The sequence below is a fragment of the Gekko japonicus genome, unplaced genomic scaffold, assembly GCF_001447785.1.
Source record: "Gekko japonicus isolate JY-2015 unplaced genomic scaffold, Gekko_japonicus_V1.1 scaffold426, whole genome shotgun sequence".
NCBI classification, from domain to species: Eukaryota; Metazoa; Chordata; class Lepidosauria; order Squamata; family Gekkonidae; genus Gekko; species Gekko japonicus.
Window position 1 is genome coordinate 612,848 of NW_015160848.1, and position 18,843 is coordinate 631,690.

Here is an 18,843-nt window from a genome sequence, read left to right on the forward strand (position 1 = left end):
ACCCGTCACAGAACCAGCAGTTAAAACCATTCTTCTTGGCTTCCTCAAGAGGGACTCCCCACGTAGCGGTCAAGGGTTGATGCTCCACTTCAGGAGGTGGGCAATCATGCTCTTGCCCTGTGACCACCAACCCATACGGAATTGGGGGTTCATTTTGTTCTCTCTTGTATTCAATGCCTTTATTGACCAGGGCAAGCATCCATTGAGCAATTCTGGCATTGGAAACATGTCCGTTCTGCACCTTTCCTGAAAGGATGTATTTGAGGGGAGTGTGTGTCATTTGCACACACTTTTGGTCCTCCTATAATGAATTCCCAGTGAGTAAGGCTCCATACCAGTGCTAGATAGACCTTCTCACACAGGGTGTATTTTTGTTCCACTGAAGTAAGGTTCCTGGACGCATATGCAATTACTCTCTGCATTCCAGTTTGTTGCTGTGTTAGTGTGGCTCCGATGCTTTTCTCTGAGTGGGCCAGCTGGATGTAGAAAGGTTTTCCCGTGTCTGGTTGAGTAAAGGGCAGGCATGACATGGTCCATTATTGGCATATGTTACTGCCATAATGGTTTCCTCCTCGTTTTTGTCTCTCCTTTTTCCGGTTTATGGAGGTTTGAAGCTTCCTGAACCCCTTAAAAGTGTGGCTACTCTCCTTATTCTGGCTTCCAGTTCGGGCCAGGTTCCCTGTGTGGGGTCAGAGATGTTGAAGGCTAGTTGGTTTTGCCCATTGAAGCCTTTAATTTGTGTGTCCCTGAAGGCTGGCACGTCAAAGTTTGGGGGGGGGGGGGGTCGTTAGTTGCATTGACCGTATTAGAAAGAAGTCCTAAAAGTTGCTTTTGGGACATGTAAGTTTCGGGATCTTTGTTGGTGCCTTGTTTTTCCAGGAAGAATATCGCATTCAAACTGGAGTTTGGGTTCAGATAGGTGAGAACTTGTCTCATCCACTGAATTCGGGTTCCATCCACTAAATTTCCTGCAGAAATAGCGGTGTTAATGGCCGCCAGGGTAGCTCCGGTGGCACATCTATGCACTAGCAATGTTAAATCCTCTCCATTTAGACCAACATAAGTGGTGGTCGCCGTTGTCAGCCATTGTACAGCGTTCTCTTGGTTGAGAGTGCCTAGCTCTTCTGCTATTGCTTTAACTTCCTCTGGTCGCCATAGGCAATTATCTGTGACTGTTTTAGTCGTTGTTTTGTTGCCAACTTTAATGGTCTGAGTGGTGGTATTGACTGGGTTAATGGGGAGGGGTCTTTGAGGATCGACTTCCTTCAAAGATTTCGCCTCCTCTTCCACGTCGGATTCACTGCCGTATAGGTCTATTAGACCTTCTGGGTGAATGGCAGATATGACCGCGCGCAGGAGCCCCAGTTGTCCCTTAAGGGATTCAATCACTTTGTGGAAGGAATCATGTGTTGCAAGTCCTCTTTTAGCATGGTTTTGTTCAGCGAGGTAGTGAGCAGCTGATTGCGCTGCCGCTAATTCCTCAGTTATTTTGGCTAAGGCTGTCTCAGCTTGTGTTGCTCTTTCCAAAGTTTCCGCGCTTGCGTGTTTAGTCTCCTGCATGGCATCTGCCAAGCTTTGCTTTTCAATGGCTAAATTTAGTATCTCTGCCCTCATGTGGTAAGCTTCCTCATCATTGGCCTTTTAAATCTCTCCTATTTCAGCCTCAAATTCACTTTTTTTCTTTTCCATTAAGGTCTCATAATAGTTCCTTTGGGAATCAAGCCCATGAACATGTTCAGATCTCTGTTTCCCCATCTCTGCTTGTAAGGCTTGAGACCAACTTGGAAGCCAGCCGGAACTCCGTTCCTGTGCATTCCTTCCCAAAAATAGCCCTGATTAACGATACCACTGAGCCAATGTTCCCTCTAAGCTGAGTTAGTGTGAGCTAGCTCACAGTTTTTTAGCCTCCAGCTCACACATTTTTGTCTTCGCTCAGGGTGGATGGCTCCAGAGCAAACTACTTTATGCAGTAGCCAAATCGCTCACTCACAACTTTAATGCCAGTAGCTCACAAAGCAGAATTTTTGCTCACAAGACTCCACCGCTTAGAGGGAGCATTGCCACTGACTAGTATGCTTATATATTTTTTTTCCTGTATGCCTTATCCTAATCTTGCTGCTTGGCTTTCATACTTATACATTTCGGGGGATTTTTAATCACATGAGAACATAAGACGACTCTTCTGAATCTGACCAAAGGTGCACCAGGTACTGCCTTCGGTTCATACCATTACTGATCAGCCACCTCCAGGAAGCCCACGAACTGGATGAGTGCAGAGGTGAACTCCTGCCCACATTCCTGAGCCACTGATAAACCGACTTACACTACATATGGTAAAGGAGGAAGTACATATTCATCATTCATGATTAGCAGCCATTAATAGTACCATCCTCCATAAATTTGTCATGTTCAATACATTATTCCTTGTTCCAGATTTGTGTAACCCAACGTTGACTGCACTGGCTTCCACTCTGTCATCCACATTGAGTCTCAGTGAGAGAAGGGGAGTATACATGAAGTTAATAATTAAAGAACCAGAAAAAAAATGTTGCTACTTCTATAGTTTAATCATTGTTTTACCTGATTTGGCAGTCTGTATTTTTTAATTCGATTAATGTACCACTGGAATACTTTTTAAAGGAACAGGAAAGATAATTTTTAATGACATAAATAAACAAAATAGGCACTTAGATTAGGTGGCTTTTAAAAATACTAGTGGGGAATATCTTTTTTTTTCCATTACAGAAACTCTATACTTGATCACATCCAGCCTGTGGTGAAGGCACTGCACTGTCTGCCAATAGCATACTGGATTCACTTCAAGGTGCTGGTTTTGACTTTTAAAGCCCTATATGGTTGGGGGCCTGTCTACCTGAGGGACCGCCTTTCCCCATATGTCCCACAGAGAGCACAGAGGTCAGAGTCGCAAAATTGCCTGACTCTCCCTGGTCTGAAAGACACCAGATTGGCCATCACCAGAGCCAGGGCCTTCTCAGTGGTGGCTCCACGCTGGTGGAATGAGCTCCCGGAAAACATCAGGGTCCTGCGGGACCTCTTACAGTTCCGCAGGGCCTATAAAGCAGAGCTCTTCTGCCAGGCCTTTGATTAGGAGCCGCCACTGAGGAATGAGCGATCGAAAACTGAACATGCTACGGCCCTCATGTTACAACTTTGGATATTGGCCTTCCTTCAACGAACCACCTTATAGCAATTGCCATCAGCACTTACTTGCACTTTATTTAAATTGTTTGTCTATGTGAAATGTTTATTGTATTTTATTGTTTTTGTTGTATTTTAACTTGTACACCGCCTTGAGTCAGTTTGCGTGGGCAAGGCGGGATATAAATCGAATAAATAAATAAACAAACAAATAAACAAACAAATAAATATATTGCTGTTCAGGAGCAATAAAACTCAAATAACCAAGGACAGGAAGCTGCAGAGATGAGGTACCTTTGTGTTGTCATTTCGATTTCCCAAAAGTGCCTGGCTGACTGAAGAACTAGAAGGATCTCTGTTCTGGCCCAGCAACCATGTGAACAAGCAAAGTTGCCTTTTACTGGGTCATTGAACTCAAAGCGAACTCCTCTAAATGGCATCAACTCATTATAGTATCATGTACCTTCTCAACATCCATCAGTGGCTATTAGCCACAAAGTATAGATAGGGACTCTGGGGCAAGTGATGCTCTGTCATCTTGGTGCTTGGGGGGGTCAACAGTGGGAGGGCTTCTAATATCCTGGCCCCACTGGTGAACCTCCTGATGGCACTGGTATTTCTGGCCACTGTGTGATACAGAGTGTTGGACTGGATGGGCCTTTGGCCTGATCCAACATTGGGGGGGAGGAGGGGCTTAATATAATTTGCAGTGAAGCAGTTTCAGGGATGACAAACATATCTTGTTTACTCAGCAAACAGCAGTCCTTCCACTGCCCCTTTAGCTGGGATAACTGAAAGGCTACAAAGCAAATGACTGCAGAGGTGAACGCAGGCAGGAAGACCTTTGTGGACTCCTGAAACATTTAGGAGGCCCACAGAGGGAAAATGCTCATACACTTCTCATCTCAAATTCAACATAAGGAAAATGAAATGAAGCACAACAAAACAAAACAAAAACCCCTTCATGGTAAGAGTACAGAGAATACAAATTAAATATCACCTGTCCCTGGTTATGAGCACTTGAGATGTCATTAAGTGCCAACTGATCTTGATTTGATCTGGGAAGTGTCATTCTTTCTGACACCCAAGTCCATGAAGTTGTCAGCCGTCAGTCCATTCCATACTGTTCAGGTAGCCATTTCATTCCCATTCATGTGAAGTTCCCCTTCCTGTTTAGCAGAGGCGGCCACAAGGGGGGCAGGCAGCACAGGCCGTGTACCCTCCCACACGGAGAGGCTCACAGCTGGCAGCCAGAACTGGCCCTGGGACTGTAACAACACAAGGAGGTGGCTGTATGGTGACTTCGGATGGTGGGATCTGATTGATGCAGGAGACGCAGGCCCCACTGGTGAGGCCAAGGCAACGCGCTGGTGTTGAGCTACCACAGCATGAAGAGGGGCCGCACGGACTGGGGCAGCAACCCAGTCTGCCCAGACCGCCTTTTGGGTAGTCACATGGGGAGCAGCATGGGGAACATGGGGAGCAAGATGGGATGGCACAGGATGGAGGACAGCAGGACATCTTGGCAAGGTGTTGGCGAGTCTGGAATTACATTAGGAAAGGATGGGAAATGTCAACATGACGATCTGAAGAATAAACCACTTAAATTTTGAAGCATAACTTTTTCTCCCCGAGAGTGAATCCTATTCAGCTCAGAAAATGTGAAGGTAAACAAGTTGGTGAGATGGATAAATGCATAGGGTTTTCATAAAATATATTTTGTTTATGGCTTGAGCTACTACATCCAACTTAACCTGACGAAACGACCTTTGGATTGTTTTCAGACTGAGAAATGCAAAACAAAAAGGTATCTAAAATATGGCTTGCTTGACTTTTTTTTTTTTTGTAATTTGGAGAAATCTCATTGGTTATACGAGTAGCAAAGCTAGATCTGTGTCCTGGAGTGTCTTAGGCACCACCACAATTTTAGTGATTTAAGCTTTCATGAGTCAAAACACCCTTTGTCAGGTATCTGTAGCAAAGTAACTGTCCTTTCATTCTGCAGCGGAGTATATCACTGGACAAGGAATTAACTTTTGAGATGGCCTCAGATTAATTTCTCAGTTTCTGTCCTCACAGTCCTAGGACTTCTGCTTGGGGAAAGATGATTGACAGCATGTGGGTGGTATCTGCTGCCATTTCAGATAGACCAAGGGTAGTTAAAGAGGAGTGGCAGTGGTTGGGAGCGAATCTTTAATGCCAGGAATTGCCTGGAGGTTGACTACCCTAATATTAGTGGATAATGGAGTGCCTGAAACTTCCACCTTACATTTCATTCCTGAAGATGTTTCTAAATCGGCTCTGGAGAAGCAGCATTCAAATTTTCTCAGTACATTTCTAGATTACAACTTGCATTCCCCCCCTTTCACCCTATGCCTAGGGATCTCTTCAGCTTCCATCTCCCTCCCTCCCTCCTTCCTTCCTTCCTTCCTTCCTATGTGAACACTGAGAGATAAAAATGTCACTGATCTCGTCGAAATTTTTTTTCCCAGAGGAGAAACGTCCTAAACTTCCTTCCCATCTCTCTGTCTTTCTGTCCTACAGGATATATTGTACACAAGAAGAAGAAGGTATAATGGACTTACCAAGGGTTGTATCTGAAGAGAAGCAAGGAAGTGAGGCTGAGCGGAGTTGTGGAGATGGTTGAAGGTGGCAAGAGCTTTTATACGATCTCTTAAGAACGTCAAATACGTGATTGTTTTCAGAGTGTCTAATTTGCTAAATGTTTGAAAGCTCCCCATGGCACTTGGTTAAGGTGTTTAATGTCATATTAGAGGGTGAACACATTTTGCCCTGCCATTTCCCCTCATCACACAGTATTATAGGAGTCGGTTCTACACAATTGTACGTGAGTCAGTTCAGAAATGAACCTGTGGGATCTCCTGTCTGACCAGAGTGGAAGCAAGTGACCTGCTTTGCCCGGAATGCAGACCTTTTCATATTCCAGTATTTTAATGTTTGGTCCTTCCCTGTGGCCCTCTCCTGGGGTCCTGATTTGGGGTTCATCCCCCATCCCCCGTCCACGCAAAGTATGGCTGCCCGATCACTTCTGGCTGCTCCAGAGCTCATTCACTTCCTGACCCTTGGGGGGCTCTGGATGGACATTTTTGGGGCATGGTTATTCTGTTGTTATGCTGAGCTCCTTCGTCCTCATTCCCTGGAGCTGCAGCCTGCCATTGTTTTCTGCATGGCTCCAGCGCTGTGGTGCCCAGCTTCCCCTTCACTGGTCCATCACTGGCATCTGAAGGAACCACCAACCACATCTAGTCCCACTTCTCCATCAGCAGTAGCTTGCCACTTTTGGCCCAGCCATCTCTTCTTCCAACGAAGCTTGCTGAAGAACCCCATCACCACCTGAACTCTGGGGTGGCAAGACAGTCCAAAATTGCATTTGTGTTTTAGCAACCACATCACACTGCTGACTCGTGTTCAGTGTATGGTCCACTAAGACCCCTAGATCCTTTTCACACATACTACTGCCAAGACAAGTCCTCCCCAACATATAATTATGCATTTGATTTTTCCTACCGAAAGGCAGAACTTTCCATTGAGTAAATGCAGAATATTCCATTGAGTAAAGTTCAGTTATACGATGTCCTTTCAACTATTCCCCAATTTCAGACTTTGATGAGGAAGAGAACCTCAGTTTACCCGCAGATTTCTTCTTTTTTCTCTTGCTTTCAGATTCTTACCAGCAGTTCTTCAAGTAACTGGATGCTGTCCCCTTCTTAAGCAAAGTTTAACCAATCTTTCTGAAAGACAGTGTGTTGCCCATTTGGCAACCAGTTCTCTTAAGGATTTCAAGAAGCAATTACCGAACTAGCAGTGGAAGGAGAAACAGTAGGCCAATTCAGGTGTATCATCTGAAGTTTGGTCAGCACCGGCCTGATCTGAGCTGAGGTATTCCCCCCCTACCTTTCTTCTTGTTCCAAAGAAAAATAACCCCTCCTAACTTATAGAATATGTGAAACAATTAAGCCCAGCTAGGATTCATTCCAAGGGGAGAGAAGATATCACCCACATTCCAACACCAAGTGCAATAACTTAAAAAGGGAAAACCTGATGTCGTTAACCCCTTCCAATCTGGTGCTATCATCTAAATTTTTGTAAATACTCCTTGGTTATCTTATATATATAAATTTCTCCTAACATGTTGGCCATTTCCAGTTGTCCCATTGGCTGTGCTGTGTGCTCCATCAGCCATTGGCCCATCAACCTCCACTCAAGAATAATCATGTGCCATTGGCTGGGTGCTGGGTCTGCTCCTCTTCCCTGCCCACTGCTGCCTCAGCCACTGTTTGCGGTCAGAATAACTGCCAATATGACTATCTCTCCTGATGAAGATGCTTCTCCTGCTTGGCTCCTGTGGTACTAACTTTTCCCTCAGTGGCTGTTGCTAGACAACCAAGCTTGGTTCTGTCAGTAAAAAGGCAAATCCAGGAAGCCCTTTCCAGGCCTTTGTGGGGAACTCATTGGGGCCAGTCCTGACTAGGGTTGCCAGGTCAGGAAATTCATGGTGGAGTCTTTTGAAGCTGGGGGGGGGGAGAGGCCTTAGCTGAATAGAATGTCATAGAGGTCACCCTCCAAAGCAGTTATTTTTTCCAGGGGGAGAGAGAGATCTGTTGTCCAGGAAATACCACAGCCAGTGTCACATAGCAGTTAGCACTTCAGAGGAGGGAGATGGAAAGCTGAAGTCAGGGGGCAGATATGTTGCCCTGCAAGGAGCTTATAATGCTCTTATGGACTTATGAGCCATAAGTAATAACTGGACTGTGCAATTCGTGTGCCAAGGGAATGGACTGTATCATGACCATGAGCTGATGCCAACTAACTGGACCGTGAACACATGCCCAGATGAGGGAAACCGCCTCCTGAAATGATGTGCCAGACCAAGGATGGATCCATAGGTTACCTGCCACCTCTCACTTGCAATGCAGCAGAGATGAGTAAAGCATCCCTTCCACAGACAGCGCACAGAAGCCAGTACAAGCATGCTGTAGAGTAATGCCATGCCCTGCAAGGGAAACCTGAGCATCTCTACAAAGACTCCATGAACAGAAACCTCTGTCAGCATGCAGGAGTATCTCCCCATCACCATCTTTGCCAGATACTGCATGTATGCCGCCTAGCATAACAAAAGAACTTGCATAAAGGGATTAGCCGCCTGATAGGTTGTACCTGCCAAGCTCATCACACAGAGAGATCATTGGGCTATCAACACTAATTACCCTGGCTGCTTCTGCTATTGTCTTCTAAAGGTCCCACTGTTAGTAGTAATGGAATCAATATTGACCAACCATTAAGCCCCCATCCTCCTGAAACCAGTTTTTGCTTAAGCATCTTCCTGGGGAAATGGCCAGTGAAGCCCACCCCCAAGTCCAAATAATGTATAAAAGAGCAGGATCTGCCATGCTCTCTCTCACACACTTCCTCTATACCTGACCCCATCCTATCTTGCTGACTCTCGCTGTAACATTGCCCAGAGTCTTTCCAGATGTTCTGCCCGTTCAGAATATCACCATTTTCCCCTTAGAGTCTCCCCTATTTTTCCGCTGTAAGGATCGCTTCATCACCTCAGGACAGGTCAGTATTGCCCAACCAACGAACTCCTGCTAATGTGAATGTCTCTGTACCCTTTCAGTCTATTTTTCCTGGTACTGTATTGATTATGTGATTGTGTTTTTTTTTTCCTTTGAATGCAAATTCCCCAGTAAAGAAACCATTTCACTGAGATCTGATCTCTGTGTCTATTTCTGGGATCACTGGGAAAGGTGGGACTCCTGTATACAAAGGTTATTGCTCCCTATTTTCCATTTTCCATTTAATATTCAAATCCCCCATATTAATAATTATTCAAGGCAATTTGGCTAACAGGTAAAGGTAGGTTGATGGTTGGCTGGGAAGGAAATAGAGTTGCCAACTCCAGGTTGGGAAATCCCTGGAAATTTGAGGGGTGGAGCCTGGAGAGGGTGGGGTTTGAGGAGGGGTGAGACATCAGACAGGTACAATCCCATAGACTCCACTCTCCAAACCAGCCAGTTGCTCCTGGGGAATCATTGTTGCCAATCAACAGGTGAGGGCTGGAAATCACTCAGAATTACAACTACACTTCAGGAGGGAGAGGGGAGGAGATGGAAAGTTGAAGTTAGGGGGACAGATAATGGTAGGTTGATGATTGGCTGGGAAGGAGATAGAGTTGCTGGCTCCATGTTGGGAAATTTCTTGAGATTTGAGGGGTGTAGCCTAGGGAGGCTGAGGTTTGAGGAGGGGTGGTATCTCAAACAGGTATACTGCCATAGACTTCACCCTTCAAATCAGTTATTTCCCCTGGGAAACCACTTCTTCCAATCTCCAAGTGAGAGCTAGAGATTACTCAGAATTACAGCTGCTCTTTAGATGGCAGAGATGAGTCCCCCTGGAGAAAATGGTGGACTCTGTGTCATTATACACTCTTGAGGTCACCACACCAAATTGATGCTGAATGCCCAAAGCCAGTGCACCTTCCCAGAGCTTTGGCCACTTTCATGTCAGAATAAACTGCAAAAATGGCTCTCACTCCTGCTTGTTTCTGTCATGGCTGGCTGGCTACTGAGGTAGGCCAGTGGCCATCAAACCATTCTCTTCAAACTCCTTCTTGGCATCTGACTTTCCCCTAGGATTGCCAATCTCCAGGTGGGACCTGGAGATCTCCTGCTTTTACAATTGATCTCCAAATGAAAGAGATCAGTTCCCCTGGAGAAAATGGCTGCTTTGGAGGGTAGAACCTATGGCATTATACACTGCTGAGTCCTTTCCCTCCCCAGTCAGTGCCATTCACAGGATTCACCCTCCAAATCTCCAGATATTTCCCTACTCAGAGCTGGTAACCCTACTTTCCCTTCAGTGCCTGTGGCTATGCAACTGAGCTTGTTTTTGTCAGTAAAAGGCCCTTTCCACACCTATTTTGACCTTTGGGAGAAAACTCATTGGGGCCAGTCCTGACAAGGGTTGCCAGACCCAGGTAGGGAGATTCTGTGTCTAAGGATGCCAGTCTAAGAAAGCCAGAGTCTGGGGAGGGGAGAGGCCTCAGCTGAACAGAATGCTATAGAGGCCACCTTCCAAAGCAGTTAATTTTCTTGGGGGGGGGGGAGATCTGTTGTCTGGAGTTCAGTTGTAAAACATGGCAACCGTCAGGCTCCACTTGGAGGTTGGCTACCCTAGGCATAGCAGTCAGCGCTTCAGAGCAGTCTCTGCTAGACCAAGATTCTTGCTGGGGCAGCTGACTGGGTGATTTTGGACCAGCCACAGGCTTTCAGCCTAACCTACCTCACAGGGTTGTTGTGCAAGTCAAAAGGGGGAGAGGAGAATGATATAAGTTGTTTTGGTCCCCATTGCAGAGAAAGACTATTGCCAATATCCAGGTGAGGGCTGAAGATCACTCAGACTTACAACTGCTTTCCAGTTGGTAGAGATCAGTTTCCCTGGAGAAAAGGGTGTACTCTGTGTCCTTATACCCTGCTGAGATGGCTCCCCATGACAGCCAATGTGATGTAGCAGTCAGGGCTTCAGAGCATGGTGGAGACTGCAGGTGAGGGGGGAGAGATGTCAAGCTGGAGAGTGAGGAGGAAATAAAGGCAGGTTGATTATTGGCTAGAAAGGAGATAGGGTTGCCAAGTCCAGGTGGGAAATTCCTGGAGACTTGAGGGATGGAGTCTGGAGAGGGTGCGGTTTCAGGAGGGGTAGGACCTCAAACAGGTACAATGCCATAGATTCCACCCTCCAAACCAGCCATTCCCTCCTGGGGAACCATTGTTGCCAATCTCCAGGTGGGAGCTGGAAATCACTCAGCATTACAACTGATCCCCGGGAGGTAGGGGGGAGGAGATGTAAAGCTGAAGTCAGAGGGGCAGATAAAGGTATGCTGACAGTTCACTGGAAAGGTTTGCCAACTCCAGGTTGGGAAATTCCTGGAGATTTGAGGGGTGTCGCCTGGAGAGGGTGGGGTTTGAGGAGGGGTTGGGTCCTCAGACCAGTACAATGCCATGGATTGTACCCTTCAAACCAGCCATTTCCTCCTGCGGAACCACTGTATCCAATCTCCAGGGAAGTGCTGGAGACTCAGAATTAAAACTGCTTTTCAGAGGGTAGAAATCAATTCCCCTGGAAAAATGTTAAGCTCTGTGGTCAACAGAGCAAATTTATGCTGAGTGCCCAAATGCAGAAGGGAGGGGTTTTTGCAACCTTCACTGCCCCCCAAACTAAGCATGCACCTCAAGATTCCATGTGTGCACAAGCACCTCCCCCACCCCCGGCAAGAGTGTTTGCAGTGTCATTATGTAAATGGCTGGGCTGCATCCCACCCTTCCCCCTTCCTCACTCTCCAGCCTCCCTATGAAATAGGAAAGCACTCCAGAGCCTGGCTATAGAGGTTTTGATGTGTCATCGAGACATTACAGATGTGTGCCTGCTAACTGACTGGTTATTTCAGGGCTCTATCCAACAGAGGAATCCATCGCAATGAATCCCTCAAGGGAGGGGGGTAGGTGAAATTAGTGTTTTTGAGGTGTCTGTCTGAGGTGTCCTCTCAGTGTACCACAGTAGTACATACCTCTCCCCCCTGTTCCTCTCTCTGGACACTCAAATGAATGGGAATAAAGGATAAGGAATTGAAATAAACAAAGCACTTGCCAGGTTGTGTGCAGGGTCCTCCCCCCGTTTCCCAGTGTACCCAAGTCAGTCTATGTGAAGTGAAATAAATCCTGAGGAAATAAATAATAAAAAGGTAAAAGTTCCCTTGCTCGAAAGCTAGTCGAATCCGACTCTAGGGTTGCGGTGCTCATCTCCGTTTCAAAGCCTAAGAGCCAGCGCTGTCCGAAGACCTTTCCATGGTCATGTGGCCGGCATGACTAAACACCAAGGCGCACGGAACGCTGTGACCTTCCCACCGAAGTGGTACCTATTTATCTACTTGCAATTTCTTGCTTTCGAACTGCTAGGTTGGCAGGAGCTGGAACTAGCAATGGGAGCTCACTCCGTCATGCGGCACCCGGGTCTTGAACTGCTGAACTACTGACCTTTTACAGCCTGCAGTTCAGCGTCTTAACCACTTGAGCCAACGCAGCTCCATAAACTGTATAAATAAATAATAGATGATTGCAATAAACAAAAACACCGGTTCTGCAGTTTATACTATGGTACAGAGGCATGCTGTAGAGAACCCCAACCTTTTGGAGAGGTCAGAGGGAATGTCCCAAGGCGACGGGTGTGATTTGGGTGTGGCAGGAGCTGTTTTGGTGAATTTGGGGTGCACCGACCCTGGGTGGTACACCACCCCAACAGATCCCACATGTTCATTTCTGAACTGACTCATATACAATTGTTGAGAACCAAGTCCTATAATACTGTATGATGAGGGTAAATGGCAGGGTAAACTATGTTCACCCTCTAATATGACATTAAACACCATAACAAAGTGCCATAAGGAGCTTTCAAACGTTTAGCCAATTAAACATTCCAAAAACAACCACCCATTTGACATTCTGAAGAGATCGTATAAAAGCTCTTGCCACCTTCAACCATCTCCACAACTCTGCTCAGCCTCATTTCCTTGGTTCTCTTCAGGGACAAACCTTGGTAAGTCCATTATACCTTCTTCTTCTTCTTCTTGTATGTGATATATACGGTAAGAAAGGAAGACAGAGAGACAGGAAGGAAGTTTAGGAAGTTTCTCCTTTGGAAAAATATCTTAATGAAACCAGGGACATTTCCATCTCTCAATGTTGAAATTGGAAGGAAGGAAGGAAGGAAGGAAGGAAGGAAGGAAGGAAGGAAGGAAGGAAGCAAGGAAGGAAGGAAGGAAGGAGAAGGAAGGAAGGAAGGAAGGAAGGAAGGAAGGAAGGAAGGAAGGAAGCAAGCAGAGGGCACCTGAAGAGATCCCTAGGCATAGGGAGACAAGTGTCACTCTCTGAAATGTATAGGCCTTGATGTAGAAATGTACTGAGAAAATTTGGATGTTGCCTCTCCAGAGCCTATCTGAAACATCTTTGTTAATGAAATGCAAAGTGGATGTTCCATGCAGTTGATTCTCTGCTCCTTTTAGGGTAGTCAGGCAGTCTCCTGGAATCACAACTGATCTCCAGAGAACAGAGATAATTCCACCTGCAGAAAAAACGGCCACTTCGGAATGGGGACTCAATGTCTTTCTGCCCCACTGATTCCTCTCCCCTTCCCGAACACTGCCTAACCCTGCTACCAAATCTGCAGGAATTTCTGTGCCTGGAGTTGACCTCTCTACCTAAGTTTTAAATTCTATAGATAATTTTCAGAAAGTCAGTAGACATGTTCTCCTTTTTCTTGCATTACACATTTTGCATCGCTTCGTTCTGGCATTCCCTGTCCTGACAAACTCTGCCAGGCATTACAGATTTGCTCCCAGCCACTGCTAGTCTCGTTTAAAGACCCTTTGTCTGTCTGAAATGGCAGCAGATACCACCCACATGCTGTCCATCAACTTTCCCCAACCAGAAGTCCTAAGTCTGTAGGGACAGAAACTGAGAAATTAATCTGTGACCCACTCAAATGTTAATTCCTTGTCCAGTGATAGACTCTTAAGTTTTATCTCCAGTGTGGAATGAAAGCATTGTTTCTTTGCTACAGATCCCTGACAAAAGGTGCTTTCACTCTTGAAAGTTCAAATCACTAAAATTGTGTTGGTGTCTAAGGGGCTCCTGGACTCAGATCTAGCTTTGCTACACATGAAACAAAGGACAAACCACAAGCTAACAATATTTTAAATACCTTTCCGTCTTGCATTTCTCAGTCTTAAAAAAAAGCCCTAAGTCCATTTCTTGAGGTTAGGTTAGATGTAGTAGCTCAAGTCATTAAAAAAAAATTTGAAAACCCTGTGCATTTATCCATCTCACCAACTTGTTTACCCTCATTCTTTCTGAGATGAAGAGGTTTTTCTCCCTGGGAGAAATAGTTACGCTTCAAGCTTTAAGTGGTTTATTCTTCAGACCATCATGTTGACATTTCCCATCCTTTCCTAATGTAATTCCAGACTCACCACCACCTTCCCAAGATGTCCTGCTGTCCTCCATCCTGTGCCATCCCATCTTGCTCCCCATGCTGCTCCCCATGTGGATACCCTGTCGGTGGTCTGGGCAAGCTGGGTTGCTGCCCCAGTCCGTGCGGCCCCTCTTCATGCTGTGGTAGCTCAACATCGGCACGTTGCCTTGGCCTCACCAGTGGGGCCTGCGTCGCTTGCATCAACCAGATCCCACCATCAGAAATTACGATACAGCCACCTCCTTCAACCGTCGTGATCCCAGGGCCAGTTCTGGCTGCCAGCTGTGAGCCTCTCCGCGTGGGAGGGTACACGGCCTGTTCCGGCTGCCCCCCTTGTGGTCGCCTCTGTTAAGCAGAAAGGGGAGCTTCACATGAATGGGAACGAAACGGCTACCTGAACAGTATGGAATGGATTGACGGCTGACAACTTCATGGACTTGGGTGTCAGAAGGAATGACACTTCCCAGTTCAAATCAAGATCAGTTGGCTCTTAACATCTCAAATGCTCATGACCACAAACCGGATATTTAATTTGTATTCTCTGTATTCTCACCTTGAAAGGGATTTTCCCCCCTGTTATCCTTCATTTTGTTTTCCTAAACTTATGTTGAATTTGAGACCAGAAGGGTACGAACACCTTCCCTCTCTTGGCCTCCGAAATGTTGCAGGAGTCTACAAAGGTCTTCCTGCCTGAACAGTAACCTGCATTCACCTCTGTATTCATTTGATTTGAAGACTTTCAGGTATCCCACCTAAATGAGCGGCGGAAAGGCCGCTGTTTGTTGAGTAAAGAAGGTATGTTTGTCATCCTTCTAATTGCATCACTGCAAATTATATCAACCCCACTACTTTGTTCCCAATAAAGCTTCTGCCTGCATCAAAATTTCTTTTGTGGATTCAGTTTCTTCTTATTTCTGAGAGCTTGAAAAGTGGGGAGGAGTCATTGGTCACAGGAAGAGCACATAGGAAAAGACCCAGATTTGGTATTCACCAGGCCCGGATAGCATACATCTGAGAGTTCTGAAACTTGTGGATCTTTCATTAAAACCGGCCTCCATTCCTGAGGACTGGAAGGTAGCTAATGTCACTCCCAGAGGAGTTCCAAAGGAGATCCGAGAAATTACAGGCCAGTCAGTCTGATGTTGATACCGGGTAAGTTGGTGGAAACTGTTATTAAGGAAAGAATTAGTAAGCACATTGATGAACAAATCCCATTGAGGAAGACTCAGCATGGGTTCTGTAAGGGAAGATCTTGTTTTTTGAGGGAGTGAACAAACATGTGGACAAGGGGGACCCAATAGGTATTGTTTACCTTGACTTCTAGAAAGCTTTTGATAAAGTTCTTCATCGAAGGCTCCTAAGTAAGCTCAATAGTCACGGGATAAAAGGAAAGTCCTTTTGTGGATCAAAAACTTGCTAATTAATAGGAAACAGAGAGTGAGTATAAATGGGAAATTTCTCAGTGGAGGGTGGTAAGCAGTGGGGTAGCACAGGGATCAGTATTCAGTCCAATGCTTTTTAACTTGTTTATTAATCATTTGTAGTTGGAAGTAAGCAGTGAAGTGGCTAAATTTGCAGACAACATGAAGTTGTTCAGGGTGGTGAGAACCAGAGAGGATTGTGAGGCACTCCAAAGGGATCTGTCGAGGATGGGCGAGTGGGCATCAACGTGGCAAATGGGGTTCAATGTGGCCAAGTGCAAAGTGATGCACATTGGAGCCAAATATCCTAACTATAAATACATGTTGATGGGGTCAGAACTGGCAGAGACTGACCAAAAGACAGATCTTTTAGTCGTAGTAGATAACTCATTGAAAATGTCGAGACAGTGTGAAATAAAGAAGGCCAACTCTATGCCGGGGATTATTAGGAAGGGAATCAGCCAGTATCATAATGCCCCTATATAAATCAATGACGCAACCTCATTTTGAGTACTGTGTACAGTTCTGGTCACCACACCTCACAACGGATATTATAGCATTGGGAAAAGTGCAGAAAAGTCCAATTAAAATAATAAAAGGGTCGGAACAGTTTCCCTATGAATAAAGGTTAAAGCGCTTGAGGCTCTTTAACCTGGGGAAATGACGACTGAGGGTTGACATGATTGAGGTTTATAAGATTATGCATGGGATAGAGCAGGCTGAGAAAGAAGTATTTTTCTCCCTTTCTTATAATACAAGAACTCATGGGCACTTCATGAAATTGCTGAACGGTCGGGTTAGAACAGATAAAAGGAAGAACTTCTTCACCCAAAGAGTGATTAACACATGGAATTCACTGCCACAGGAGATGGTGGCAGCTACAAGCATGGACGGCTTCCAGAGGGAATTAAACATACAGAGCAAGGGTCCATCAGAGGCTATTAGCCACAAGGTATAGATAGGAACTCTGGGGCAAGTGATGCTCTGTATTCTTGGTGCTTGGGGGGGCACTGCTGGACCTCCTGATGGCACCTGGGATTTTTGGCCACTGTGTGACAGAGTGTTGGACTTTTTGGGCCATTGGCCTGATCCAACATTGGCTTCTCTTATGTTCTTATGTTCTTAACTTTAAATGTGTCCTCCAAGCCCCGCTCCCCTGCCAGCTGGCTTGGTTTTGAGAAGGGATTTAAATATACAAATGCCTTCTCCCAGCCACCCGAGGTGGGGTGTTAGAACACATATAAGGTTAAAGTTGCTTTCTTTCTCTGCTCCCCCCCACACACACACACCTCAAGCCTACCCAGGGAAGGGAACACTGGCTGGTTGGATGATTGCTTCCCCAACCCCCCTGCTGGGAGCTGCACAATATGTGTGAAAGAGCCTCATGTGGCTCCCAAGCCACAGTTTGGCCACCTCTGCTTTAGTCAGTGATATAGTTAATAGTCTCACTTCTTTTAGAAAACCACCTTCTTGTAGTGCTTTGTTATACTGCATCCTTATTCTCCTTATTAAAATTAACCCCTTGAACTGTGCGGTTGTAAAGTTGTAAAGTTTAAATTTAAAGTAGTTGTAAACTAAAAGACTGAAAACATAAAGTCATCCAGGCATTAATAAAGCAATCCCGTTGCAGGGGTTGGGAGTCCTCTTGGGGTGCGCCTCCGCACAGAGCTCCCGGACCGGCAGGAAGGACCCCCGCCGGTAAGTTAAAAAAAATTGGCAACCCTACCTCTAAGCTGTGGAGTCTTGAGAGCAAAAAACAACAAAAAACCCAAAAAAACCCACTACTTTGTGAACTACCCTCCAAACCAGCCATTTCCTCCTGTGGAACCATTGTTGCCTGTCTCCAGGTGTAAACCAATGTTGTATTCCTTGCCATCTGCCAGATCAGGACCAATTATCACTGCTTTTCACTGTCACTTGTCAATGCATTTTGGAATATCAAAGTCTAACTGTAAACAATTTTCAAATCTCTGTCTTGCCTTTGTGTTCCAGCTGTCAAAAATTAACTGGAATGCAGAATATTTGAATGCTAAATGCTGATATGAAATTCTAGCACCCTCAAAGCAGTGGTGCAAAGTGCCATAAAGACACAGCTGAATTAAGGTGACCCTACCTGGAATTCAAGGCAAGATTTTAGGCAAGAAGGTTTGGGGATAGGCTTCTTAGTCCCCTTTTCTGGGTGATGAATGCCTTTCCCCAGATCCTGGGGTCTGCCACCACTCTGAGGTCATCAGGAGAAAGCATGACAAAAACAATGAGTTCATTTTCATCATTACATCACTTCCAGGGAGAACGCAGTAGTGGCAGAGCGTAACACTATGAAACACCAGCAGTTTTTAAGTCTTACTTTGATCAAAGTTGTTACTATTGTGATCTCGATTCTCTGACAATTGAGAAACACATGTGGACATATAATTTCCCCTACAATTATTGTTTACTTTGTCACACAGAGGACAAAAATAAAGAGAGAGAGAGACCATGCCCATAGCATCTTCCACTATCACAATATACCAAATATCACAAGACTCCCGAGCTTAGAGGGAGCACCGGTCATGGGACTTTTCTCCCCCCCCCCCCGAGATGTAGGAATCCTTGGATCCTTTTTGCTGACACACCAGGCTTCATGTTATTTTGGCTGAATCCACGGGTTGTTTTCTGTTTTGTTTGTAAAGCTATTGGAACACATTCCAATAGCCCAGCAATCCATCTCTCCCCCCTCCTCAATCAAATGTAGTACAGGACCACGTTTAGACATGGCCTCCTCAAGGAAAGAGATCTTTGGTTGTTAATATCCTTTTGGAGAAGCAGTCCTTCTGAACAATTTTTTTTTAAATAATTGAACATTTCCATCTTAAATCATACAAGATAATAACTAGGTGGTACATCACTCCACAAAAGATGGCCTACTTCTCCCCCTCCAATTCACCACTATGTTGGAAAGGCTGTGGGAAAGTCAGAACCTTTGCTCACTGCTGGTGGAAATGTCTAGGTATACAAGAGTTCTGGAATATGATTCTCCAACATATCTCACTAATAACTGGACACTCCATTGCTTTAACTCCGCAGACAATCCTATTACATCACAAAGATGACCACTCAATCCCTAAGAACTGACTGGAGTTTATCCACAGTTTGTTAGCGGCTGCACAGATATTATTAGCAAAACACTGGAAATCCCACTCGCTGCCTGTCCTGTCTGATTGGTATTCTAAAATCT

At 45.5% G+C, this 18,843-nt stretch overlaps 1 protein-coding gene across 1 annotated transcript; it reads left to right on the plus strand.

The window, feature by feature from the left end:
• The first annotated feature begins 14,218 nt into the window (after positions 1–14,218).
• Positions 14,219–14,557, plus strand: LOC107118189 (keratin-associated protein 9-1-like). The gene has a single exon (XM_015420475.1). The coding sequence runs from the start codon at positions 14,219–14,221 to the stop codon at positions 14,555–14,557; it is 339 nt and encodes a 112-aa protein (XP_015275961.1).
• The last annotated feature ends 4,286 nt before the right edge of the window (positions 14,558–18,843 follow it).